This window comes from Sander lucioperca, chromosome 7, assembly GCF_008315115.2.
Source record: "Sander lucioperca isolate FBNREF2018 chromosome 7, SLUC_FBN_1.2, whole genome shotgun sequence".
NCBI classification, from domain to species: domain Eukaryota; kingdom Metazoa; phylum Chordata; class Actinopteri; order Perciformes; family Percidae; genus Sander; species Sander lucioperca.
Window position 1 is genome coordinate 22,901,628 of NC_050179.1, and position 27,804 is coordinate 22,929,431.

The window sequence follows — 27,804 nt, forward strand, 5'->3', positions numbered from 1 at the left end:
TTACAAGTTACCCTATTTAAAAATTACTCTATCAAAGTAATGTCATTTTATACTTTATATTTTTGTTTTTATGTATGCACCATCAACCAAGGCAAATTCCTAGCAAGTGCTACTTACCTGGCAATAGATCTCTTTCTGATTCTGATTCTTACATTTAATTACTTTTCGTTAGTGGCGACTCTCAGACAGCTTGAGAGGCGATTTAACAGTCAGTAAATTCAAACAGGAGAACCAATCCAAAGCATCAGAATAGCACCAAACTTTACTAAAATCTGTGGCAGGAAATGGCATCACAAGACATTTTGCACATGAAAAACATGCAAAGCAACCAAATTAATATCATTCCACATGTAGCCTAGCTTTTTACAGAAGATATTCAGATGTAACCACAAATGTAATCATGAACATTTTCATAGATATCTGTAATTTAATTACACATTTTCTCCCAGTAACTGTAACAGATTACAGTTACCTTCATTTTGTAATTAGATTACATGTAACTAGTTACTCTCCAGCCCTGTCAGCTGTGTTTAGGAGGTACAGGTGATGTATCCTTCGGCCCGTTTGGAGATTTCCCGTCGAAGTGAATCCACTGTGTCCAACAACACGAAGACCTCAGCCGCTTTGATCTCTTTGTTCTGGATCAGCTTCTGGATCTTCTGCTCCAGATCTGAAAACACACAAATATATACACAGCATATATACTGTATATCTTCATTCAGACGTCATTCAGAATTAGTTTGTTTTGGGCAGTGTAATAGCGACACTGAACATCCAGCACAAACTTCCCAGCATCCTCGCCTGCCACGCTAAGGTCGACAACATCATCGTGCATGTGGGCACAAACGACATCAGAGAGAGACGGTCGACAGCACTTCAAAAAGACTTCACCACTCTCATCACCACCCTGATGGGCACAGGAAAACGGATCGTCATTTCTGGGCCTCTACCTACCTACAGAAAGGGTGCTGAAAGATGGTCCAGACTGTTCGGGCTCCACACCTGGCTGAAACCCAACTGCGCTTCCCTGGGCATTCCCTATGTCGACAACTTCAACTTGTTCTGGGAGAGGCCCAGCCTGCTGAAACATGATGGTCTCCACCCAAACCGACATGGAGCCAGGCTATCTGACAACATAACGACCACACTGAAAGTTAAGTATTGACATTCTGTTGAAAATATCACAGATTCATGCCCCCCAGGTATTGATCCTAATGGCACTTTACAAGTGAATGAATCTGAAAATGTTTTCTGCAGGGTAACATGTAGTACTAGTACTATTCCAGTTATAATCAACAATAGACCATACAAAGTGTTGAATCCCCTAAGTAATAAGAAGTTGACTGCAAACATAGTCAATTTAGCATCCAGTTCACGTCAGCCACAGGTAACCAAAAAAGGGGCAATACTTAACAACCTAATTGGAATTACAACTACCACTGCAATGATAGAACAGGATAGGAAAATTAGATGCGGTCTACTAAATATCAGATCTCTGTCTTCTAAAGCAATACTAGTAAACAAATTGATATCCGATAATCAAATTGATATATTCTGTCTAACTGAAACCTGGCTGGGCCATGAAGAGTATGTCAGTCTAAATGAAGCCACTCCTCCCACTCATATTAATACTCAAATTCCCAGAGGCTCAGGCCGAGGAGGAGGAGTTGCAGCCATATTTGACTCAAACCTGTTAATTAATCCTAAACCTAAACTAAATTATAACTCTTTTGAAAATCTCGTTCTTAACCTTCAGCATTCAACATGGAAAACAGTACAGCCAATTATATTTGTTGTTGTTTACCGAGCACCAGGTCCATATTGTGAATTTTTATCGGAATTCTCAGAGTTTTTATCATGTGTAGTCCTAAAATCAGACAAAGTACTTATTGTAGGTGATTTTAATATCCATGTGGACGTTGACAGCAATAGCCTTAGTACTGCTTTCAACTCACTACTAGATTCAATTGGTTTCAGTCAGAGTGTGCATGAGGCCACGCACTGTTTTAACCACACCCTCACCTTGTGCTGGCATATGGCATCAAAATTGAAGACGTAATAGTATTCCCGCAAAATCCTTTATTATCAGACCACTTCTTAATAACTTTCGAATTCTTACTACCCGATTATACGAAATTAGATAAAAGCTTCTACGCTAGAAGCCTATCTGACAGTGCTATAGCTAAATTTAAGGAAGATATTCCAACAGCACTAAACTCCTTAACGTGCCGTAATATAACAGAGGATCTTTATGTAAACTTTAGTCCCTCTCAAATTGATAATTTCGTAGACGATGCTACGGCCTGCCTACGGACTACTTTAGACTCTGTTGCTCCCCTTAAAAAGAAGACGATGAAGCAAAGGAAACTAGCACCTTGGTATAACTCCCAAACTCGTAAATTAAAGCAAATCTCGCGCAAACTTGAAAGTAAATGGCGCTCCACCAAACTGGAAGAATCTCGTTTAGACTGGCAAGACAGTCTGAAAACCTATAGGAAGACCCTAAGAAAGGCCAGATCAGACTATTATTCATCACTAATAGAAGAAAATAAGAACAACCCAAGGTTTCTTTTCAGCACTGTAGCCAGGCTGACAGATAGCCACAGCTCTGTTGAGCCATCTATTCCTATAGCTCTGAGTAGTGACGACTTCATGAGTTTCTTTAACGATAAAATTATAACAATTAGAGATACTATTCATCACCTCTTTCCCCCAACCTCTAATGGGTCACCTTTAACTAACAGACTGCTAGAAAGAACGACTAGACCTGACATATACTTAGATTGCTTTTATCCTATAAACCCTCAACAATTAATGCTAAAGGTCTCTTCAGCTAAGCCATCTACCTGTCTCTTGGACCCCATCCCAACGAGGCTACTTAAAGAAGCGTTACCCGTGGTTAACACTTCATTGCTAGATATGATAAATATGTCTTTATTGACAGGTTATGTACCGCAGTCATTTAAAGTAGCTGTGATAAAACCTCTACTGAAAAAACCCACCCTCGATCCTGAGGTCTTAGCCAACTATAGACCTATATCTAACCTTCCCTTTCTCTCCAAGATCCTTGAGAAAGTAGTCGCTAATCAGTTATGTGATTTCCTACATAGCAATAGCTTATTTGAGGACTTTCAGTCAGGATTTAGAAAGCATCATAGCACAGAGACGGCACTGGTGAAAATCACTAACGATCTTCTAACTGCATCAGACAAAGGACTTGTCTCCGTACTTGTCTTATTAGATCTTAGTGCTGCATTCGATACTATTGACCATACCATCCTCTTACAGAGACTGGAACATTTAGTTGGCATTAAAGGAATCGCACTAAACTGGTTTAAGTCCTACTTCTCTGATCGATCGCAATTTGTTAATGTTAACAATAAACCCTCCAATTACACTAAAATTAACCATGGCGTTCCTCAAGGCTCAGTGCTTGGACCAATTCTATTCTCCTTATATATGCTTCCTCTAGGCAATATTATTAGGAAACACTCAATTAACTTTCACTGTTATGCGGATGACACCAAATTATATCTGTCAATCAAGCCAGACGAAAGCAGCCAGCTAGCTAAACTTCAAGCTTGCATTAAAGATATAAAATCATGGATGACCTACAATTTCCTGATGTTAAACTAAAACAAAACCGAAGTTATTGTGCTGGGCTCCAAACCCCTACGAACCTCATTAGCCGAAGATATAATTACTCTGGATGGCATTGCCCTGGCCTCCAGTACTACTGTCAGAAATCTAGGAGTTATTTTTGATCAGGATCTATCCTTTAACGCCCATCTAAAACACACCTCTAGAACAGCCTTTTTTCACCTTCGTAACATTGCTAAAATCAGGAACATCCTATCTCAAAACGATGCAGAAAAACTAGTCCATGCATTCGTTACTTCCAGGCTGGACTACTGTAATTCCTTATTATCAGGATGCTCAAATAAGTCCGTTAGGACTCTCCAGCTGATCCAGAATGCTGCAGCGCGTGTTCTGACACGAACTAAGAAAAGAGATCATATTTCTCCTGTATTAGCTTCTCTCCATTGGCTTCCTGTAAAATCCAGGATTGAATTTAAAATCCTTCTTCTGACCTATAAAGCTCTAAATGGTCAAGCTCCTTCATATCTTGAGGACCTCTTAGTACCTTATTGTCCCACTAGAGCACTACGCTCCCAGAATGCAGAGTTACTTGTGGTTCCTAGAGTCTCTAAAAGTAGAATGGGAGCCAGAGCCTTCAGCTATCAGGCTCCTCTCCTGTGGAACCAGCTCCCAATCTGGGTTCGGGGGGCAGACACCGTCGCTACATTTAAGACTAAACTGAAAACTCTCCTCTTTGATAAAGCTTATAGTTAGGGAGTGAGGAGTTGCAGTGAACGCCTAGACCGGCGGGGCAGGGTGTATAGCTGCAGACACAGCACCCCTGCTTCTCTTTACAGTCATCAGATTTACCTATCGTATAATCATAATATAGTGCCTCTCCTAGTTATGCTGTTATAATTCTAGACTGCCGAGGAAGTTCCTTCTTATGACACGCTCTTTTCTTTTGTTTCCTTTTATGCACATCCTGTCTCAGAAGTGCTTGTTACTCACCTAGCTCTGGGGAGTTTACTCCCCGGAGTCCTTATGTTTCTTCTTCGCCCAGAACATCGCCTCGGATTAGGGCGACACCAAGACCTGGGTCTTGGGTGCAGCTGTGGCTATGGACCTGCTACACCCTGCTACACTCTGCGATTCCCTGCAATGCCCGGCTACGTCCTGCTGCGTCCACCGCGTCCACCCATGCTCTGCTGTGCCACGCTACATCCTGTACCGCCATAACCCCAACCGTCAGACACCGCCCACCAAGAGTCTGGGTCTGCCGAGGTTTCTTCCTAAAAGGGAGTTTTTCCTCGCCACTGTCGCAATAGCCACTGCTAATGCTTGCTCTTGGGGGAACTATTGGAATTGTTGGGGCTTTATAGAGTGTGGTCTAGACCTACTCTATCTGTAAAGTGTCTCGAGATAACTCTTGTTATGATTTGATACTATAAATAAAATTGAATTGAATTGAATTTGTTGGACATAGTGAGTTTGTTCTGGCCCATGTATTGTGATGTTTTTACGTTCATTGCTGTCAGGATGAGTACAAGCTAGTACAAGTACTAGTTTCATATTTCTGCCCAGTTCCTTTCACAAGAAGAGCAAGTTGATTATATCCAGCCTGATTTAAAGAGATTTAGACAATTTTTGGGTAGAACATTTAAAGTGAGGTGGATGTTTAATGTTGGGACACATGAGCAGAGAACATGCCATCTGTCTAAAAAAAAAACCCTGACATGTAGAGATGACGGCGCTCACAGAGAGGAGAAATCTGCTCTGCAGATACTAACAGATTATAACTAATAATGATGATCATTTACACTTTACCAGACTGAATATTATGAAGTAAAAGTACTAGTTGCACCTTGCATCTGTGGGTATTATCAAGTAAAAGTACTAGTTGCACCTTGTATCTGTGGGTATTATAGTAAAAGTACTAGTTGTACCTTTTATCTGTTGGTATTAAAAATTAAAAGTACTGGTTGTACCTTGTATCTGTTGATATTATAGTAAAAGTACTAGTTGTACCTTGTATCTGTTGCAGTTTGTCCTCCACCTGTTTCTTCAGAGAGGAGAAATCTGCTCTGCAGATACTAACAGATTATAACTAATAATGATGATCATTTACACTTTACCAGACTGAATATTATGAAGTAAAAGTACTAGTTGCACCTTGCATCTGTGGGTATTATCAAGTAAAAGTACTATTTGTACCTTGTATCTGTGGGTATTATTGATTTTATAGTAAAAGTACTAGTTGTACCTTGTATCTATTGGTATTAAAAATTAAAAGTACTGGTTGTACCTTGTATCTGTTGATATTATAGTAAAAGTACTAGTTGTACCTTGTATCTGTTGCAGTTTGTCCTCCACCTGTTTCTTCATCTTCTCCGCCTCCTCCACGATGTTCTTCAGACGTTCTCTGGCTTCACTCTGAACCGTCTGGTTGGAGTTTTTTTGTTTTAAAAGCTCAAACAGTTTCATCACGTCCTCCAGCTCCTGTTCCAGAGACAGTCAGACAGAAACACTGTGACAACAAGTCTCAGCAGTCTGTACCGGCCCGTCTCAGCTTGACTCAAATAGCTGCGACTTAGCTGATTGAGTCTCCAGAGGCTGGTTTTAGAACGTAAGAGACGTTTTCTGTTTCAACAACAAATAGAGAAGTCAGCTGGTCGACTCAGCTACAAACCATAGAACTAAAATGATCGAGAATCCATTTTATTTCTGTGTTACAAGCTGTCAGCTGGTGGAAATGTCAGAGTTTAAGACGGAGGCTCAATGAGCGCCGCGAGCACGGTATGTGGTGGAGCGAGCTAGCGATCACGGTATGTGGTGGAGCCAGCTAGAGATCACGGTATGTGGTGGAGCGAGTTAGAGATCACGGTATGTGGTGGAGAGAGCTAGAGAGAGACTGAAGAAAGGGAGCAGCATCAGAACAAAGCAGAGAATCAGAGAAATAAAACATTGTTTTCTCCGTTTCATCTCTACTAGAAATGCAGATGTGGTATCTTACTATCACAATCCTCATTCATATTTAAGATGCTAGTAATGATATCTAGCTACAAAAAGCCTGAGAAGTCTGAAGTTAGAAAGGAAGTACAGAGAGTGGTTTCTATGGAGATGATTCACCGTCTCGTCTCATTGGTGGAAACTGGCAGCTTTCAGAAGGCTGCAGACCGGATACTCTCAGGGAGACTAAAGTTTAAACTCCTCAATATGTTGCAGTCATGGACATTTCTGTTGCCTGTGTGTATATTTCTGTTGCTGTCTCCTGTTTTGTATATTTATTCTGTATGTTTCCTGTGGACTATGTATATTTCATTGTGTATATTTCTGTTTCCTGTTATGTATATTTCTGTTTCTTGTTTTATTTTGATAGTCTGGTTTTCTGTCTTGTCTAGTTTTACTTCCTGTGTTTTCCCGCCTTTTTTGATTACTCTGTCTCTCCTAATGTGTTTCACCTGTTGTATCACCTGTCCCTTATTTGCTCATTACCTCTTGTATTTAGCCTCTGTGTTCCCTTTGTCTTGTGTCAGATTGTTTTGTGTCAGTTTGTGTGCGTTTTACCTCCCTGTGTCAGTCAATTCAAGGTTGTTACTCCCTGGATTTCCTTTTTTTTTACCTGTTTCCTGGTTTTTTGAGACTCTTGTGATTTTTGGTTTGCATCTCCTTGTGTTTTGTATTTTTTGGATGGAAGTTTTTGCCCTTGGCTTTTGGGGACTCTCTGTTGGCATTTTCCTTGTTTTTTTGATGAACTAAATCCCCGCGCTCAAACCTTCTCCTGCCTTCCGGCCTCATCTCTGCATTTGGGTCCACTATTCACTGCTCGCGTAACACAATAACCGTTGCTCTGAACTGGACTTTACTGGTTCTGTGTTACAGGTCTTACTGGTTCTGTGTCGGTAGTCTGGTTTAAAGCAGAGCCTGCAGCTTCTTGTGCGTCTCTGGCCGTCTCTTTGTTCTGTTCAGTTTTCTCCTTCAGGGCTTCAATCTCGTCCTGCAGATTTTTAGGTCGACGATTCATCAACTTTGTCTCGACGTCGTTCAGATTGTCTTTCATCTGAAACAGAGACAGAGAAAAATTGAAAACACATCAACCTCAACATTAAACTCAGGCAGGGCTAAACCAAGGTGACAGATGTTTGTAGACATTTAAGTATTTGATGTTTGAAGACATGTTTACATCTTGGATGCGGTCTTTGGTCATGTCTCTGTCTCGGCTAGCTGCGTCCAGGTCGTTGATGGCTTTGTCCTGAGCTTTCTCTGCTTCAGAAATGTCTCTGCTGATCTCAGTCACATCAATCTTCTTTGTCCGCTCCCTTAACACAAGACAACACAGCTTCAAAATACAAGTTTCTTCATGAAGACACTAAGGTTAAAGTTGTGTGTTTCAGTTCAAATCTTGTATTTTAGTCAGTTAAGGTTCTTGTTTTCACAGAGTTAATAAATTAGTGTTTTCAGAGAGATATTTCATGTTTTACACAGTCAACAGATGTTTTCAGAGAGATACTTCATGTTTTCAGACACTGACTTGAGTTCCCAAGCTCTCTGCAGCAGGTCTTGGGTGGTCTTGGCGGTCTCCTGCAGGTAGCTCAGGTCGTCTTGGATGTTGATGGTGTTGGACAGCAGATTGTTGATGTCTCTGATCATTGATTGGATCTGATCTGGTGTTCCTGGCAACTGGATGGCCAGAACAGCTCGGGACATTTTCTCGATGTCCTCCGGCGGAACCATCTCATCTGTCCGGGAGAAAACATGAGTTACCTTTCAGTTGTACGACGGTTGTTGATTATATTGTGTCAACTTTGTAATGCTGATAAGCACTTTTCCTACCCTGTGTAGGCTACTTTGACACTGCTACCCATGTACCTTGCTTAGTACTTAGTATCTTATTGTTGTTCAGGCTTACTCTATTCCCCCCAATCCACCCCACTAGTGACTGTGTGTATATCTTCTTGTATGTGTTTATAACTGCTGCACACCCAGTATATCGGACTTTAAACTCAATAGTATGTCAGTGTCTGAAAACCAAAACATGACGCCTCACATCATCAGAATCTCTGATGTGTGAATCGATTAGATGGCTGTACCAGAGTCCTCTAGGTGAGGACTGAACACTGACCCATCAGGTTGACTCGCTGGATCAGCTGCTTGGTTTGATTCTTCTCTCTCTCCAGGGAGTCCATGCTGTCATTGATCTGGTCCTGGAGGACTTTGGCCCGCTCTTTGGTGTCCTGAGCTGCCCGCTGGACATCTTTGATCTGACACACAAATACAGCTATAACATTTATTTAACAGTTATAACATTATTTAACAACCAGGCAGTAAAGTGACCAGTAATATGATAATGTGGCCTGTATTTCTATCTCCATAGTTAGCAACATTCTGTTAACAACGTCCGTTTCTGCAGAGTTTCTTATAAATCACGTCTTACTGATACTTGGACAATAACAACATAAATATGATGTGTTTATATATATGGAGACAGAACTGTGGGGTGTTGCACAAAATAAATGCAGGATAACTGATAAAGTGAGGCTTGACCTAGTCTAATCTGAGCATCCTGGCTTGGTACGTTTCATGAAGGTCAAGCCAGGCTGAGGAGGAGAGACTAGGTCAAGTCAGGCTGAGGAGGAGAGACTAGGTCGAGTCAGGATGAGGAGGAGAGACTAGGTCGAGTCAGGCTGAGGAGGAGAGACTAGGTCGAGTCAGGCTGAGGAGGAGAGACTAGGTCGAGTCAGGCTGAGGAGGAGAGACTAGGTCGAGTCAGACTGAGGAGGAGAGACTAGGTCGAGTCAGACTGAGGAGGAGAGACTAGGTCGAGCCAGGCTGAGGAGGAGCGACTAGGTCGAGTCAGGCTGAGGAGGAGAGACTACATCGAGTCGGACTGAGGAGGAGAGACTACATCGAGTCAGGCTGAGGAGGAGAGACTACATCGAGTCGGACTGAGGAGTGACTAGGTCGAGTCAGGCTGAGGAGAGACTAGGTCGAGTCAGACTGAGGAGGAGAGACTAGGTCGAGTCAGGCTGAGGAGGAGAGACTAGGTCGAGTCAGGCTGAGGAGGAGAGACTAGGTCGAGTCAGACTGAGGAGGAGAGACTAGGTCGAGTCAGACTGAGGAGGAGAGACTAGGTCGAGCCAGACTGAGGAGGAGCGACTAGGTCGAGTCAGGCTGAGGAGGAGAGACTACATCGAGTCGGACTGAGGAGGAGAGACTACATCGAGTCAGGCTGAGGAGGAGAGACTACATCGAGTCGGACTGAGGAGTGACTAGGTCGAGTCAGGCTGAGGAGGAGAGACTAGGTCAAGTCAGGCTGAGGAGGAGACACTAGGTCGAGTCAGGCTGAGGAGGAGAGACTAGGTGGAGTCAGACTGAGGAGGAGAGACTAGGTCGAGTCAGACTGAGGAGGAGAGACTAGGTCGAGTCAGGCTGAGGAGGAGAGACTAGGTCGAGTCAGGCTGAGGAGGAGAGACTAGGTCGAGTCAGGCTGAGGAGGAGAGACTAGGTCGAGTCAGACTGAGGAGGAGAGACTAGGTCAGGCTGAGGAGGAGAGACTAGGTCAGGCTGAGGAGGAGAGACTAGGTGGAGTCAGGCTGAGGAGGAGAGACTAGGTCAAGTCAGACTGAGGAGGAGAGACTAGGTGGAGTCAGGCTGAGGAGGAGAGACTAGGTCAGGCTGAGGAGGAGAGACTAGGTGGAGTCAGGCTGGGGAGGAGAGACTAGGTCGAGTCAGGCTGAGGAGGAGAGACTAGGTCAGGCTGAGGAGGAGAGACTAGGTCAGGCTGAGGAGGAGAGACTAGGTGGAGTCAGGCTGAGGAGGAGAGACTAGGTCAGGCTGAGGAGGAGAGACTAGGTGGAGTCAGGCTGAGGAGGAGAGACTAGGTAGAGTCAGGCTGAGGAGGAGAGACTAGGTCGAGTCAGGCTGAGGAGGAGAGACTAGGTCGAGTCAGGCTGAGGAGGAGAGACTAGGTCGAGTCAGGCTGAGGAGGAGAGACTAGGTCGAGCCAGGCTGAGGAGGAGAGACTAGGTCGAGTCAGGCTGAGGAGGAGAGACTAGGTCGAGCCAGACTGAGGAGGAGAGACTAGGTCGAGTAAGGCTGAGGAGGAGAGACTAGGTCAGGCTGAGGAGGAGAGACTAGGTCGAGTCAGGCTGAGGAGGAGAGACCAGGTCGAGTCAGGCTGAGGAGGAGAGACTAGGTCAAGTCAGGCTGAGGAGGAGAGACTAGGTCGAGTCGGGCTGAGGAGGAGAGACTAGGTCGAGTCGGGCTGAGGAGGAGAGACTAGGTCAGGCTGAGAAGGAGAGACTAGGTCAGGCTGAGGAGGAGAGACTAGGTCGAGCCAGGCTGAGGAGGAGAGACCAGATCGAGTCAGACTGAGGAGGAGAGACTAGGTCGAGTCAGGCTGAGGAGGAGCGACTAGGTCGAGTCAGGCTGAGGAGGAGAGACTAGGTGGAGTCAGACTGAGGAGGAGAGACTAGGTCAGGCTGAGGAGGAGAGACTAGGTCAGGCTGAGGAGGAGAGACTAGGTGGAGTCAGGCTGAGGAGGAGAGACTAGGTCGAGAGACCAGGTGGAGTCAGGCTGAGGAGGAGAGACTAGGTCCGGCTGAGAAGGAGAGACTAGGTCAGGCTGAGGAGGAGAGACTAGGTCAGGCTGAGGAGGAGAGACTAGGTCGAGTCGGGCTGAGGAGGAGAGACTAGGTCAGGCTGAGGAGGAGAGACTAGGTCGAGCCAGGCTGAGGAGGAGCGACTAGGTCGAGTCAGGCTGAGGAGGAGAGACTACATCGAGTCGGACTGAGGAGGAGAGACTACATCGAGTCAGGCTGAGGAGGAGAGACTACATTGAGTCGGACTAAGGAGTGACTAGGTCGAGTCAGGCTGAGGAGGAGAGACTAGGTCAAGTCAGGTTGAGGAGGAGAGACTATGTCGAGTCGGGCTGAGGAGGAGAGACTAGGTCAGGCTGAGGAGGAGAGACTAGGTCAGGCTGAGGAGGAGAGACTAGGTCGAGCCAGGCTGAGGAGGAGAGACTAGGTCAGGCTGAGAAGGAGAGACTAGGTCGAGTCGGGCTGAGGAGGAGAGACTAGGTCAGGCTGAGAAGGAGAGACTAGGTCAGGCTGAGGAGGAGAGACTAGGTCAGGCTGAGGAGGAGAGACTAGGTCGAGTCGGGCTGAGGAGGAGAGACTAGGTCAGGCTGAGGAGGAGAGACTAGGTGAGCCAGGCTGAGGAGGAGAGACTAGGTCGAGTCAGGATGAGGAGGAGAGACTAGGTCGAGTCAGGCTGAGGAGGAGAGACTAGGTCGAGTCAGGCTGAGGAGGAGAGACTAGGTCGAGTCAGGCTGAGGAGGAGAGACTAGGTCGAGTCAGGCTGAGGAGGAGAGACTAGGTCGAGTCAGACTGAGGAGGAGAGACTAGGTCGAGCCAGACTGAGGAGGAGAGACTAGGTCGAGTCAGGCTGAGGAGGAGAGACTAGGTCGAGTCAGACTGAGGAGGAGAGACTAGGTCGAGCCAGGCTGAGGAGGAGCGACTAGGTCGAGTCAGACTGAGGAGTGACTAGGTCGAGTCAGGCTGAGGAGGAGAGACTAGGTCGAGTCAGACTGAGGAAGAGAGACTAGGTCGAGTCAGGCTGAGGAGGAGAGACTAGGTCGAGTCAGACTGAGGAGGAGAGACTAGGTCGAGTCAGGCTGAGGAGGAGAGACTAGGTCGAGTCAGACTGAGGAGGAGAGACTAGGTCGAGCCAGGCTGAGGAGGAGCGACTAGGTCGAGTCAGGCTGAGGAGGAGAGACTACATCGAGTCGGACTGAGGAGGAGAGACTACATCGAGTCAGGCTGAGGAGGAGAGACTACATCGAGTCGGACTGAGGAGTGACTAGGTCGAGTCAGGCTGAGGAGGAGAGACTAGGTCGAGTCAGACTGAGGAGGAGAGACTAGGTCGAGTCAGGCTGAGGAGGAGAGACTAGGTCGAGTCAGACTGAGGAGGAGAGACTAGGTCGAGTCAGACTGAGGAGGAGAGACTAGGTCGAGTCAGGCTGAGGAGGAGAGACTAGGTCGAGTCAGGCTGAGGAGGAGAGACTAGGTCGAGCCAGGCTGAGGAGGAGCGACTAGGTCGAGTCAGGCTGAGGAGGAGAGACTACATCGAGTTGGACTGAGGAGGAGAGACTACATCGAGTCAGGCTGAGGAGGAGAGACTACATCGAGTCGGACTGAGGAGTGACTAGGTCGAGTCAGGCTGAGGAGGAGAGACTAGGTCGAGTCAGGCTGAGGAGGAGAGACTAGGTGGAGTCAGACTGAGGAGGAGAAACTAGGTCGAGTCAGACTGAGGAGGAGAGACTAGGTCAGGCTGAGGAGGAGAGACTAGGTGGAGTCAGGCTGAGGAGGAGAGACTAGGTCCGGCTGAGAAGGAGAGACTAGGTCAGGCTGAGGAGGAGAGACTAGGTCAGGCTGAGGAGGAGAGACTAGGTCGAGTCGGGCTGAGGAGGAGAGACTAGGTCAGGCTGAGGAGGAGAGACTAGGTCGAGCCAGGCTGAGGAGGAGCGACTAGGTCGAGTCAGGCTGAGGAGGAGAGACTACATCGAGTCGGACTGAGGAGGAGAGACTACATCGAGTCAGGCTGAGGAGGAGAGACTAGGTCAGGCTGAGGAGGAGAGACTAGGTCGAGCCAGGCTGAGGAGGAGAGACTAGGTCAGGCTGAGAAGGAGAGACTAGGTCGAGTCAGGCTGAGGAGGAGAGACTAGGTCGAGTCAGACTGAGGAGGAGAGACTAGGTCGAGTCAGACTGAGGAGGAGAGACTAGGTCGAGTCAGGCTGAGGAGGAGAGACTAGGTCGAGTCAGACTGAGGAGGAGAGACTAGGTCAGGCTGAGGAGGAGAGACTAGGTCAGGCTGAGGAGGAGAGACTAGGTCGAGTCAGGCTGAGGAGGAGAGACTAGGTCGAGTCAGGCTGAGGAGGAGAGACTAGGTCGAGTCAGGCTGAGGAGGAGAGACTAGGTCGAGTCAGACTGAGGAGGAGAGACTAGGTCGAGTCAGGCTGAGGAGGAGAGACTAGGTCGAGTCAGACTGAGGAGGAGAGACTAGGTCAGGCTGAGGAGGAGAGACTAGGTCAGGCTGAGGAGGAGAGACTAGGTCGAGTCAGGCTGAGGAGGAGAGACTAGGTCGAGTCAGGCTGAGGAGGAGAGACTAGGTCGAGTCAGGCTGAGGAGGAGAGACCAGGTCGAGTCAGACTGAGGAGGAGAGACCAGGTCGAGTCAGACTGAGGAGGAGAGACCAGGTCGAGTCAGACTGAGGAGGAGAGAAAAGGTCGAGTCAGGCTGAGGAGAGACTAGGTGGAGTCAGGTTGAGGAGGAGAGACTAGGTCGAGTCAGGCTGAGGAGGAGAGACTAGGTCCGGCTGAGAAGGAGAGACTAGGTCAGGCTGAGGAGGAGAGACTAGGTCGAGTCAGGCTGAGGAGGAGAGACTACATCGAGTCGGACTGAGGAGGAGAGACTACATCGAGTCAGGCTGAGGAGGAGAGACTAGGTGGAGTCAGGCTGAGGAGGAGAGACTAGGTCGAGCCAGACTGAGGAGGAAAGACTAGGTCGATTCAGGCTGAGGAGGAGAGACTAGGTCGAGTCTGGCTGAGGAGGAGAGACTAGGTCAGGCTGAGGAGGAGAGACTAGGTCAGGCTGAGGAGGAGAGACTAGGTGGAGTCAGACTGAGGAGTAGAGACTAGGTGGAGTCAGGCTGAGGAGGAGAGACTAGGTCGAGCCAGACTGAGGAGTAGAGACTAGGTCGAGTCAGGCTGAGGAGGAGAGACTAGGTCGAGTCAGGCTGAGGAGGAGAGACTAGGTCGAGCCAGACTGAGGAGTAGAGACCAGGTCGAGTCAGACTGAGGAGGAGAGACTAGGTCGAGTCAGGCTGAGGAGGAGCGACTAGGTCGAGTTAGGCTGAGGAGGAGAGACTAGGTGGAGTCAGGCTGAGGAGGAGCGACTAGGTCGAGTCAGGCTGAGGAGGAGAGACTACATCGAGTCGGACTGAGGAGGAGAGACTACATCGAGTCAGGCTGAGGAGGAGAGACTACATTGAGTCGGACTAAGGAGTGACTAGGTCGAGTCAGGCTGAGGAGGAGAGACTAGGTCAAGTCAGGTTGAGGAGGAGAGACTATGTCGAGCCAGGCTGAGGAGGAGAGACTAGGTCAGGCTGAGAAGGAGAGACTAGGTCGAGTCGGGCTGAGGAGGAGAGACTAGGTCAGGCTGAGAAGGAGAGACTAGGTCAGGCTGAGGAGGAGAGACTAGGTCAGGCTGAGGAGGAGAGACTAGGTCGAGTCGGGCTGAGGAGGAGAGACTAGGTCAGGCTGAGGAGGAGAGACTAGGTTGAGCAAGGCTGAGGAGGAGAGACTAGGTCGAGTCAGGATGAGGAGGAGAGACTAGGTCGAGTCAGGCTGAGGAGGAGAGACTAGGTCGAGTCAGGCTGAGGAGGAGAGACTAGGTCGAGTCAGGCTGAGGAGGAGAGACTAGGTCGAGTCAGACTGAGGAGGAGAGACTAGGTCGAGCCAGGCTGAGGAGGAGCGACTAGGTCGAGTCAGGCTGAGGAGGAGAGACTACATCGAGTCGGACTGAGGAGGAGAGACTACATCGAGTCAGGCTGAGGAGGAGAGACTAGGTCGAGTCAGACTGAGGAGGAGAGACTAGGTCGAGTCAGGCTGAGGAGGAGAGACTAGGTCGAGTCAGACTGAGGAGGAGAGACTAGGTCGAGCCAGGCTGAGGAGGAGCGACTAGGTCGAGTCAGGCTGAGGAGGAGAGACTACATCGAGTCGGACTGAGGAGGAGAGACTACATCGAGTCAGGCTGAGGAGGAGAGACTACATCGAGTCGGACTGAGGAGGAGAGACTAGGTCAGGCTGAGGAGGAGAGACTAGGTCGAGCCAGGCTGAGGAGGAGAGACTAGGTCAGGCTGAGAAGGAGAGACTAGGTCGAGTCGGGCTGAGGAGGAGAGACTAGGTCAGGCTGAGAAGGAGAGACTAGGTCAGGCTGAGGAGGAGAGACTAGGTCAGGCTGAGGAGGAGAGACTAGGTCGAGTCGGGCTGAGGAGGAGAGACTAGGTCAGGCTGAGGAGGAGAGACTAGGTTGAGCCAGGCTGAGGAGGAGAGACTAGGTCGAGTCAGGATGAGGAGGAGAGACTAGGTCGAGTCAGGCTGAGGAGGAGAGACTAGGTCGAGTCAGGCTGAGGAGGAGAGACTAGGTCGAGTCAGGCTGAGGAGGAGAGACTAGGTCGAGTCAGACTGAGGAGGAGAGACTAGGTCGAGCCAGGCTGAGGAGGAGCGACTAGGTCGAGTCAGGCTGAGGAGGAGAGACTACATCGAGTCGGACTGAGGAGGAGAGACTACATCGAGTCAGGCTGAGGAGGAGAGACTACATCGAGTCGGACTGAGGAGTGACTAGGTCGAGTCAGGCTGAGGAGGAGAGACTAGGTCGAGTCAGACTGAGGAGGAGAGACTAGGTCGAGTCAGGCTGAGGAGGAGAGACTAGGTCGAGTCAGACTGAGGAGGAGAGACTAGGTCGAGTCAGGCTGAGGAGGAGAGACTAGGTCGAGTCAGACTGAGGAGGAGAGACTAGGTCGAGCCAGGCTGAGGAGGAGCGACTAGGTCGAGTCAGGCTGAGGAGGAGAGACTACATCGAGTCGGACTGAGGAGGAGAGACTACATCGAGTCAGGCTGAGGAGGAGAGACTACATCGAGTCGGACTGAGGAGTGACTAGGTCGAGTCAGGCTGAGGAGGAGAGACTAGGTCGAGTCAGACTGAGGAGGAGAGACTAGGTCGAGTCAGGCTGAGGAGGAGAGACTAGGTCGAGTCAGACTGAGGAGGAGAGACTAGGTCGAGTCAGACTGAGGAGGAGAGACTAGGTCGAGTCAGGCTGAGGAGGAGAGACTAGGTCGAGTCAGACTGAGGAGGAGAGACTAGGTCGAGCCAGGCTGAGGAGGAGCGACTAGGTCGAGTCAGGCTGAGGAGGAGAGACTACATCGAGTCGGACTGAGGAGGAGAGACTACATCGAGTCAGGCTGAGGAGGAGAGACTACATCGAGTCGGACTGAGGAGTGACTAGGTCGAGTCAGGCTGAGGAGGAGAGACTAGGTCAAGTCAGGCTGAGGAGGAGACACTAGGTCGAGTCAGGCTGAGGAGGAGAGACTAGGTGGAGTCAGACTGAGGAGGAGAGACTAGGTCGAGTCAGACTGAGGAGGAGAGACTAGGTCAGGCTGAGGAGGAGAGACTAGGTGGAGTCAGGCTGAGGAGGAGAGACTAGGTCCGGCTGAGAAGGAGAGACTAGGTCAGGCTGAGGAGGAGAGACTAGGTCGAGTCGGGCTGAGGAGGAGAGACTAGGTCAGGCTGAGGAGGAGAGACTAGGTCGAGCCAGGCTGAGGAGGAGCGACTAGGTCGAGTCAGGCTGAGGAGGAGAGACTACATCGAGTCGGACTGAGGAGGAGAGACTACATCGAGTCAGGCTGAGGAGGAGAGACTAGGTCAGGCTGAGGAGGAGAGACTAGGTCGAGCCAGGCTGAGGAGGAGAGACTAGGTCAGGCTGAGAAGGAGAGACTAGGTCGAGTCAGGCTGAGGAGGAGAGACTAGGTCGAGTCAGACTGAGGAGGAGAGACTAGGTCGAGTCAGACTGAGGAGGAGAGACTAGGTCGAGTCAGGCTGAGGAGGAGAGACTAGGTCGAGTCGGGCTGAGGAGGAGAGACTAGGTCAGGCTGAGGAGGAGAGACTAGGTCAGGCTGAGGAGGAGAGACTAGGTCGAGTCAGGCTGAGGAGGAGAGACTAGGTCGAGTCAGGCTGAGGAGGAGAGACTAGGTCGAGTCAGGCTGAGGAGGAGAGACTAGGTCGAGTCAGACTGAGGAGGAGAGACTAGGTCGAGTCAGGCTGAGGAGGAGAGACTAGGTCGAGTCAGACTGAGGAGGAGAGACTAGGTCAGGCTGAGGAGGAGAGACTAGGTCAGGCTGAGGAGGAGAGACTAGGTCGAGTCAGGCTGAGGAGGAGAGACTAGGTCGAGTCAGGCTGAGGAGGAGAGACTAGGTCGAGTCAGGCTGAGGAGGAGAGACTAGGTCGAGTCAGACTGAGGAGGAGAGACCAGGTCGAGTCAGACTGAGGAGGAGAGACCAGGTCGAGTCAGGCTGAGGAGGAGAGACTAGGTCGAGTCAGGCTGAGGAGGAGAGACTAGGTCGAGTCGGGCTGAGGAGGAGAGACTAGGTCAGGCTGAGGAGGAGAGACTAGGTCGAGCCAGGCTGAGGAGGAGCGACTAGGTCGAGTCAGGCTGAGGAGGAGAGACTACATCGAGTCGGACTGAGGAGGAGAGACTACATCGAGTCAGGCTGAGGAGGAGAGACTAGGTCAGGCTGAGGAGGAGAGACTAGGTCGAGCCAGGCTGAGGAGGAGAGACTAGGTCAGGCTGAGAAGGAGAGACTAGGTCGAGTCAGGCTGAGGAGGAGAGACTAGGTCGAGTCAGACTGAGGAGGAGAGACTAGGTCGAGTCAGACTGAGGAGGAGAGACTAGGTCGAGTCAGGCTGAGGAGGAGAGACTAGGTCGAGTCAGACTGAGGAGGAGAGACTAGGTCAGGCTGAGGAGGAGAGACTAGGTCAGGCTGAGGAGGAGAGACTAGGTCGAGTCAGGCTGAGGAGGAGAGACTAGGTCGAGTCAGGCTGAGGAGGAGAGACTAGGTCGAGTCAGGCTGAGGAGGAGAGACTAGGTCGAGTCAGACTGAGGAGGAGAGACTAGGTCGAGTCAGGCTGAGGAGGAGAGACTAGGTCGAGTCAGACTGAGGAGGAGAGACTAGGTCAGGCTGAGGAGGAGAGACTAGGTCAGGCTGAGGAGGAGAGACTAGGTCCGGCTGAGAAGGAGAGACTAGGTCAGGCTGAGGAGGAGAGACTAGGTCAGGCTGAGGAGGAGAGACTAGGTCCGGCTGAGAAGGAGAGACTAGGTCAGGCTGAGGAGGAGAGACTAGGTCGAGTCAGGCTGAGGAGGAGAGACTACATCGAGTCGGACTGAGGAGGAGAGACTACATCGAGTCAGGCTGAGGAGGAGAGACTAGGTGGAGTCAGGCTGAGGAGGAGAGACTAGGTCGAGCCAGACTGAGGAGGAAAGACTAGGTCGATTCAGGCTGAGGAGGAAAGACTAGGTCGAGTCTGGCTGAGGAGGAGAGACTAGGTCAGGCTGAGGAGGAGAGACTAGGTCAGGCTGAGGAGGAGAGACTAGGTGGAGTCAGACTGAGGAGTAGAGACTAGGTGGAGTCAGGCTGAGGAGGAGAGACTAGGTCGAGCCAGACTGAGGAGTAGAGACTAGGTCGAGTCAGGCTGAGGAGGAGAGACTAGGTCGAGTCAGGCTGAGGAGGAGAGACTAGGTCGAGCCAGACTGAGGAGTAGAGACCAGGTCGAGTCAGACTGAGGAGGAGAGACTAGGTCGAGTCAGGCTGAGGAGGAGCGACTAGGTCGAGTTAGGCTGAGGAGGAGAGACTAGGTGGAGTCAGACTGAGGAGGAGAGACTAGGTCGAGTCAGGCTGAGGAGGAGAGACTAGGTGGAGTCAGGCTGAGGAGGAGAGACTAGGTCAGGCTGAGGAGGAGAGACTAGGTCGAGTCAGGCTGAGGAGGAGAGACTAGGTCAGGCTGAGGAGGAGAGACTAGGTCGAGTCAGGCTGAGGAGGAGAGACTAGGTCGAGTCAGACTGAGGAGGAGAGACTAGGTCGAGTCAGGCTGAGGAGGAAAGACTAGGTCGAGTCTGGCTGAGGAGGAGAGACTAGGTCAGGCTGAGGAGGAGAGACTAGGTCAGGCTGAGGAGGAGAGACTAGGTGGAGTCAGACTGAGGAGGAGAGACTAGGTGGAGTCAGGCTGAGGAGGAGCGACTAGGTCGAGTCAGGCTGAGGAGGAGAGACTAGGTGGAGTCAGACTGAGGAGGAGAGACTAGGTCAGGCTGAGGAGGCGAGACTAGGTCAGGCTGAGGAGGAGAGACTAGGTGGAGTCAGACTGAGGAGGAGAGACTAGGTGGAGTCAGGCTGAGGAGGAGAGACTAGGTCGAGTCAGACTGAGGAGGAGAGACTAGGTCAGGCTGAGGAGGAGAGACTAGGTGGAGTCAGGCTGAGGAGGAGAGACTAGGTCCGGCTGAGAAGGAGAGACTAGGTCAGGCTGAGGAGGAGAGACTAGGTCAGGCTGAGGAGGAGAGACTAGGTCGAGTCGGGCTGAGGAGGAGAGACTAGGTCAGGCTGAGGAGGAGAGACTAGGTCGAGCCAGGCTGAGGAGGAGCGACTAGGTCGAGTCAGGCTGAGGAGGAGAGACTAGGTCGAGCCAGACTGAGGAGTAGAGACCAGGTCGAGTCAGACTGAGGAGGAGAGACTAGGTCGAGTCAGGCTGAGGAGGAGCGACTAGGTCGAGTTAGGCTGAGGAGGAGAGACTAGGTGGAGTCAGACTGAGGAGGAGAGACTAGGTCGAGTCAGGCTGAGGAGGAGAGACTAGGTGGAGTCAGGCTGAGGAGGAGAGACTAGGTGGAGTCAGGCTGAGGAGGAGAGACTAGGTCAGGCTGAGGAGGAGAGACTAGGTCGAGTCAGGCTGAGGAGGAGAGACTAGGTCAGACTGAGGAGGAGAGACTAGGTGGAGTCAGGCTGAGGAGGAGAGACTAGGTGGAGTCAGACTGAGGAGGAGAGACTAGGTGGAGTCAGGCTGAGGAGGAGAGACTAGGTCAGGCTGAGGAGGAGAGACTAGGTCAGGCTGAGGAGGAGAGACTAGGTCGAGTCAGGCTGAGGAGGAGAGACTAGGTCAGGCTGAGGAGGAGAGACTACATCGAGTCGGACTGAGGAGGAGAGACTACATCGAGTCAGGCTGAGGAGGAGAGACTAGGTGGAGTCAGGCTGAGGAGGAGAGACTAGGTCGAGCCAGACTGAGGAGGAAAGACTAGGTCGATTCAGGCTGAGGAGGAAAGACTAGGTCGAGTCTGGCTGAGGAGGAGAGACTAGGTCAGGCTGAGGAGGAGAGACTAGGTCAGGCTGAGGAGGAGAGACTAGGTGGAGTCAGACTGAGGAGTAGAGACTAGGTGGAGTCAGGCTGAGGAGGAGAGACTAGGTCGAGCCAGACTGAGGAGTAGAGACTAGGTCGAGTCAGGCTGAGGAGGAGAGACTAGGTCGAGTCAGGCTGAGGAGGAGAGACTAGGTCGAGCCAGACTGAGGAGTAGAGACCAGGTCGAGTCAGACTGAGGAGGAGAGACTAGGTCGAGTCAGGCTGAGGAGGAGCGACTAGGTCGAGTTAGGCTGAGGAGGAGAGACTAGGTGGAGTCAGACTGAGGAGGAGAGACTAGGTCGAGTCAGGCTGAGGAGGAGAGACTAGGTGGAGTCAGGCTGAGGAGGAGAGACTAGGTCAGGCTGAGGAGGAGAGACTAGGTCGAGTCAGGCTGAGGAGGAGAGACTAGGTCAGGCTGAGGAGGAGAGACTAGGTCGAGTCAGGCTGAGGAGGAGAGACTAGGTCGAGTCAGACTGAGGAGGAGAGACTAGGTCGAGTCAGGCTGAGGAGGAAAGACTAGGTCGAGTCAGGCTGAGGAGGAGAGACTAGGTCAGGCTGAGGAGGAGAGACTAGGTCAGGCTGAGGAGGAGAGACTAGGTGGAGTCAGACTGAGGAGGAGAGACTAGGTGGAGTCAGGCTGAGGAGGAGCGACTAGGTCGAGTCAGGCTGAGGAGGAGAGACTAGGTGGAGTCAGACTGAGGAGGAGAGACTAGGTCAGGCTGAGGAGGAGAGACTAGGTCAGGCTGAGGAGGAGAGACTAGGTGGAGTCAGACTGAGGAGGAGAGACTAGGTGGAGTCAGGCTGAGGAGGAGAGACTAGGTCGAGTCAGACTGAGGAGGAGAGACTAGGTCAGGCTGAGGAGGAGAGACTAGGTGGAGTCAGGCTGAGGAGGAGAGACTAGGTCCGGCTGAGAAGGAGAGACTAGGTCAGGCTGAGGAGGAGAGACTAGGTCAGGCTGAGGAGGAGAGACTAGGTCGAGTCGGGCTGAGGAGGAGAGACTAGGTCAGGCTGAGGAGGAGAGACTAGGTCGAGCCAGGCTGAGGAGGAGCGACTAGGTCGAGTCGGGCTGAGGAGGAGAGACTAGGTCAGGCTGAGGAGGAGAGACTAGGTGGAGTCAGACTGAGGAGGAGAGACTAGGTGGAGTCAGGCTGAGGAGGAGAGACTAGGTCAGGCTGAGGAGGAGAGACTAGGTCAGGCTGAGGAGGAGAGACTAGGTCGAGTCAGGCTGAGGAGGAGAGACTAGGTCAGGCTGAGGAGGAGAGACTAGGTCAGGCTGAGGAGGAGAGACTAGGTGGAGTCAGACTGAGGAGGAGAGACTAGGTGGAGTCAGGCTGAGGAGGAGAGACTAGGTGGAGTCAGACTGAGGAGGAGAGACTAGGTGGAGTCAGGCTGAGGAGGAGAGACTAGGTCAGGCTGAGGAGGAGAGACTAGGTGGAGTCAGGCTGGGGAGGAGAGACTAGGTCAGGCTGAGGAGGAGAGACTAGGTCGAGTCGGGCTGAGGAGGAGAGACTAGGTCAGGCTGAGGAGGAGAGACTAGGTCGAGCCAGGCTGAGGAGGAGCGACTAGGTCGAGTCAGGCTGAGGAGGAGAGACTACATCGAGTCGGACTGAGGAGGAGAGACTACATCGAGTCAGGCTGAGGAGGAGAGACTAGGTCAGGCTGAGGAGGAGAGACTAGGTCGAGCCAGGCTGAGGAGGAGAGACTAGGTCAGGCTGAGAAGGAGAGACTAGGTCGAGTCAGGCTGAGGAGGAGAGACTAGGTCAGGCTGAGGAGGAGAGACTAGGTCGAGTCAGGCTGAGGAGGAGAGACCAGGTCGAGTCAGGCTGAGGAGGAGAGACTAGGTCGAGTCAGGCTGAGGAGTGACTAGGTCGAGTCAGGCTGAGGAGGAGAGACTAGGTCAAGTCAGGCTGAGGAGGAGACACTAGGTCGAGTCAGGCTGAGGAGGAGAGACTAGGTGGAGTCAGACTGAGGAGGAGAGACTAGGTCGAGTCAGACTGAGGAGGAGAGACTAGGTCAGGCTGAGGAGGAGAGACTAGGTGGAGTCAGGCTGAGGAGGAGAGACTAGGTCCGGCTGAGAAGGAGAGACTAGGTCAGGCTGAGGAGGAGAGACTAGGTCAGGCTGAGGAGGAGAGACTAGGTCGAGTCGGGCTGAGGAGGAGAGACTAGGTCAGGCTGAGGAGGAGAGACTAGGTCGAGTCAGGCTGAGGAGGAGAGACTACATCGAGTCGGACTGAGGAGGAGAGACTACATCGAGTCAGGCTGAGGAGGAGAGACTAGGTCAGGCTGAGGAGGAGAGACTAGGTCGAGCCAGGCTGAGGAGGAGAGACTAGGTCAGGCTGAGAAGGAGAGACTAGGTCGAGTCAGGCTGAGGAGGAGAGACTAGGTCGAGTCAGACTGAGGAGGAGAGACTAGGTCGAGTCAGGCTGAGGAGGAGAGACTAGGTCGAGTCAGACTGAGGAGGAGAGACCAGGTCGAGTCAGACTGAGGAGGAGAGACTAGGTCGAGTCAGGCTGAGGAGAGACTAGGTGGAGTCAGGTTGAGGAGGAGAGACTAGGTCGAGTCAGACTGAGGAGGAGAGACTAGGTCGATTCAGGCTGAGGAGGAAAGACTAGGTCGAGTCTGGCTGAGGAGGAGAGACTAGGTCAGGCTGAGGAGGAGAGACTAGGTCGAGTCAGGCTGAGGAGGAGAGACTAGGTCGAGTCAGGCTGAGGAGGAGAGACTAGGTCAGGCTGAGGAGGAGAGACTAGGTCGAGTCAGGCTGAGGAGGAGAGACCAGGTCGAGTCAGGCTGAGGAGGAGAGACTAGGTCAGGCTGAGAAGGAGAGACTAGGTCAGGCTGAGGAGGAGAGACTAGGTCGAGCCAGGCTGAGGAGGAGAGACCAGATCGAGTCAGACTGAGGAGGAGAGACTAGGTCGAGTCAGGCTGAGGAGGAGCGACTAGGTCGAGTCAGGCTGAGGAGGAGAGACTAGGTGGAGTCAGACTGAGGAGGAGAGACTAGGTCGAGTCAGGCTGAGGAGGAGAGACTAGGTGGAGTCAGGCTGAGGAGGAGAGACTAGGTCAGGCTGAGGAGGAGAGACTAGGTCGAGTCAGGCTGAGGAGGAGAGACTAGGTCAGGCTGAGGAGGAGAGACTAGGTCGAGTCAGGCTGAGGAGGAGAGACTAGGTCGAGTCAGGCTGAGGAGGAGAGACTAGGTCGAGCCAGACTGAGGAGTAGAGACCAGGTCGAGTCAGACTGAGGAGGAGAGACTAGGTCGAGTCAGGCTGAGGAGGAGCGACTAGGTCGAGTCAGGCTGAGGAGGAGAGACTAGGTGGAGTCAGACTGAGGAGGAGAGACTAGGTCGAGTCAGGCTGAGGAGGAGAGACTAGGTGGAGTCAGGCTGAGGAGGAGAGACTAGGTCAGGCTGAGGAGGAGAGACTAGGTCGAGTCAGGCTGAGGAGGAGAGACTAGGTCAGGCTGAGGAGGAGAGACTAGGTCGAGTCAGGCTGAGGAGGAGAGACTAGGTCGAGTCAGACTGAGGAGGAGAGACTAGGTCGAGTCAGGCTGAGGAGGAAAGACTAGGTCGAGTCAGGCTGAGGAGGAGAGACTAGGTCAGGCTGAGGAGGAGAGACTAGGTCAGGCTGAGGAGGAGAGACTAGGTGGAGTCAGACTGAGGAGGAGAGACTAGGTCGAGTCAGGCTGAGGAGGAGAGACTAGGTCGAGTCAGACTGAGGAGGAGAGACTAGGTCGAGTCAGACTGAGGAGGAGAGACTAGGTCGAGTCAGGCTGAGGAGGAGAGACTAGGTCGAGTCAGACTGAGGAGGAGAGACTAGGTCGAGTCAGGCTGAGGAGGAGAGACTAGGTCAGGCTGAGGAGGAGAGACTAGGTCAGGCTGAGGAGGAGAGACTAGGTGGAGTCAGACTGAGGAGGAGAGACTAGGTCGAGTCAGGCTGAGGAGGAGAGACTAGGTCGAGTCAGACTGAGGAGGAGAGACTAGGTCGAGTCAGACTGAGGAGGAGAGACTAGGTCGAGTCAGGCTGAGGAGGAGAGACTAGGTCGAGTCAGACTGAGGAGGAGAGACTAGGTCGAGTCAGGCTGAGGAGGAGAGACTAGGTCGAGTCAGACTGAGGAGGAGAGACTAGGTCGAGCCAGACTGAGGAGGAGAGACTAGGTCGAGTCAGGCTGAGGAGGAGAGACTAGGTCGAGTCAGGCTGAGGAGGAGAGACTAGGTCGAGTCAGACTGAGGAGGAGAGACTAGGTCAGGCTGAGGAGGAGAGACTAGGTCAGGCTGAGGAGGAGAGACTAGGTCGAGTCAGGCTGAGGAGGAGAGACTAGGTCAGGCTGAGGAGGAGAGACTAGGTCGAGTCAGGCTGAGGAGGAGAGACCAGGTCGAGTCAGGCTGAGGAGGAGAGACTAGGTCAGGCTGAGAAGGAGAGACTAGGTCAGGCTGAGGAGGAGAGACTAGGTCGAGCCAGGCTGAGGAGGAGAGACCAGATCGAGTCAGACTGAGGAGGAGAGACTAGGTCGAGTCAGGCTGAGGAGGAGAGACTAGGTGGAGTCAGACTGAGGAGGAGAGACTAGGTGGAGTCAGGCTGAGGAGGAGAGACTAGGTCGAGTCAGACTGAGGAGGAGAGACTAGGTCAGGCTGAGGAGGAGAGACTAGGTGGAGTCAGGCTGAGGAGGAGAGACTAGGTCCGGCTGAGAAGGAGAGACTAGGTCAGGCTGAGGAGGAGAGACTAGGTCAGGCTGAGGAGGAGAGACTAGGTCGAGTCGGGCTGAGGAGGAGAGACTAGGTCAGGCTGAGGAGGAGAGACTAGGTTGAGCCAGGCTGAGGAGGAGAGACTAGGTCGAGTCAGGCTGAGGAGGAGAGACTAGGTCAGGCTGAGGAGGAGAGACTAGGTCGAGTCAGGCTGAGGAGGAGAGACTAGGTCGAGTCAGACTGAGGAGGAGAGACTAGGTCGAGTCAGGCTGAGGACGAAAGACTAGGTCGAGTCAGGCTGAGGAGGAGAGACTAGGTCAGGCTGAGGAGGAGAGACTAGGTCAGGCTGAGGAGGAGAGACTAGGTGGAGTCAGACTGAGGAGGAGAGACTAGGTGGAGTCAGGCTGAGGAGGAGAGACTAGGTGGAGTCAGACTGAGGAGGAGAGACTAGGTGGAGTCAGGCTGAGGAGGAGAGACTAGGTCGAGTCAGACTGAGGAGGAGAGACTAGGTCAGGCTGAGGAGGAGAGACTAGGTGGAGTCAGGCTGAGGAGGAGAGACTAGGTCCGGCTGAGAAGGAGAGACTAGGTCAGGCTGAGGAGGAGAGACTAGGTCAGGCTGAGGAGGAGAGACTAGGTCGAGTCGGGCTGAGGAGGAGAGACTAGGTCAGGCTGAGGAGGAGAGACTAGGTTGAGCCAGGCTGAGGAGGAGAGACTAGGTCGAGTCAGGCTGAGGAGGAGAGACTAGGTCAGGCTGAGGAGGAGAGACTAGGTCGAGTCAGGCTGAGGAGGAGAGACTAGGTCGAGTCAGACTGAGGAGGAGAGACTAGGTCGAGTCAGGCTGAGGACGAAAGACTAGGTCGAGTCAGGCTGAGGAGGAGAGACTAGGTCAGGCTGAGGAGGAGAGACTAGGTCAGGCTGAGGAGGAGAGACTAGGTGGAGTCAGACTGAGGAGGAGAGACTAGGTGGAGTCAGGCTGAGGAGGAGAGACTAGGTGGAGTCAGACTGAGGAGGAGAGACTAGGTGGAGTCAGGCTGAGGAGGAGAGACTAGGTCAGGCTGAGGAGGAGAGACTAGGTGGAGTCAGACTGAGGAGGAGAGACTAGGTGGAGTCAGGCTGAGGAGGAGAGACTAGGTCGAGTCAGACTGAGGAGGAGAGACTAGGTCAGGCTGAGGAGGAGAGACTAGGTGGAGTCAGGCTGAGGAGGAGAGACTAGGTCAAGTCAGACTGAGGAGGAGAGACTAGGTGGAGTCAGGCTGAGGAGGAGAGACTAGGTCAGGCTGAGGAGGAGAGACTAGGTGGAGTCAGGCTGAGGAGGAGAGACTAGGTCAGGCTGAGGAGGAGAGACTAGGTGGAGTCAGACTGAGGAGGACAGACTAGGTGGAGTCAGGCTGAGGAGGAGAGACTAGGTCGAGTCAGGCTGCGGAGGAGAGACCAGGTCGAGTCAGACTGAGGAGGAGAGACTAGGTGGAGTCAGACTGAGGAGGAGAGACTAGGTCGAGCCAGGCTGAGGAGGAGAGACCAGTTCGAGTCAGACTGAGGAGGAGAGACTAGGTGGAGTCAGGCTGAGGAGGAGAGACTAGGTCAGGCTGAGGAGGAGAGACTAGGTCAGGCTGAGGAGGAGAGACTAGGTCGAGTCAGGCTGAGGAGGAGAGACTAGGTCGAGTCAGACTGAGGAGGAGAGACTAGGTCGAGTCAGACTGAGGAGGAGAGACTAGGTCGAGCCAGGCTGAGGAGGAGCGACTAGGTCGAGTCAGGCTGAGGAGGAGAGACTACATCGAGTCGGACTGAGGAGGAGAGACTACATCGAGTCAGGCTGAGGAGGAGAGACTAGGTGGAGTCAGGCTGAGGAGGAGAGACTAGGTCGAGCCAGACTGAGGAGGAAAGACTAGGTCGATTCAGGCTGAGGAGGAAAGACTAGGTCGAGTCTGGCTGAGGAGGAGAGACTAGGTCAGGCTGAGGAGGAGAGACTAGGTCAGGCTGAGGAGGAGAGACTAGGTCGAGCCAGGCTGAGGAGGAGCGACTAGGTCGAGTCAGGCTGAGGAGGAGAGACTACATCGAGTCGGACTGAGGAGGAGAGACTAGGTCGAGCCAGGCTGAGGAGGAGCGACTAGGTCGAGTCAGGCTGAGGAGGAGAGACTACATCGAGTCGGACTGAGGAGGAGAGACTACATCGAGTCAGGCTGAGGAGGAGAGACTAGGTCAGGCTGAGGAGGAGAGACTAGGTCGAGCCAGGCTGAGGAGGAGAGACTAGGTCAGGCTGAGAAGGAGAGACTAGGTCGAGTCAGGCTGAGGAGGAGAGACTAGGTCAGGCTGAGGAGGAGAGACTAGGTCGAGTCAGGCTGAGGAGGAGAGACCAGGTCGAGTCAGGCTGAGGAGGAGAGACTAGGTCAGGCTGAGAAGGAGAGACTAGGTCAGGCTGAGGAGGAGAGACTAGGTCGAGCCAGGCTGAGGAGGAGAGACCAGATCGAGTCAGACTGAGGAGGAGAGACTAGGTCGAGTCAGGCTGAGGAGGAGCGACTAGGTCGAGTCAGGCTGAGGAGGAGAGACTAGGTGGAG

The 27,804-nt window shown here is 52.3% G+C and overlaps 1 protein-coding gene across 1 annotated transcript in view; it reads right to left on the bottom strand.

The window, feature by feature from the left end:
* Positions 1-235: 235 nt before the first annotated feature.
* The window catches only part of lamb4 (laminin, beta 4), a 65,826-nt gene continuing 38,257 nt past the window's right edge, over positions 236-27,804 (bottom strand). Inside the window, exons 31-36 of the mRNA XM_031316235.2 lie at positions 8,702-8,840; positions 8,111-8,318; positions 7,763-7,898; positions 7,469-7,639; positions 5,925-6,078; positions 236-670 (exon numbers count right to left, since the gene is read on the bottom strand). Coding sequence (XP_031172095.2) covers positions 531-670; positions 5,925-6,078; positions 7,469-7,639; positions 7,763-7,898; positions 8,111-8,318; positions 8,702-8,840 — 948 coding nt within the window. The 3' untranslated portion in view covers positions 236-530. The remainder of the gene's footprint in view (positions 671-5,924; positions 6,079-7,468; positions 7,640-7,762; positions 7,899-8,110; positions 8,319-8,701; positions 8,841-27,804) is intronic.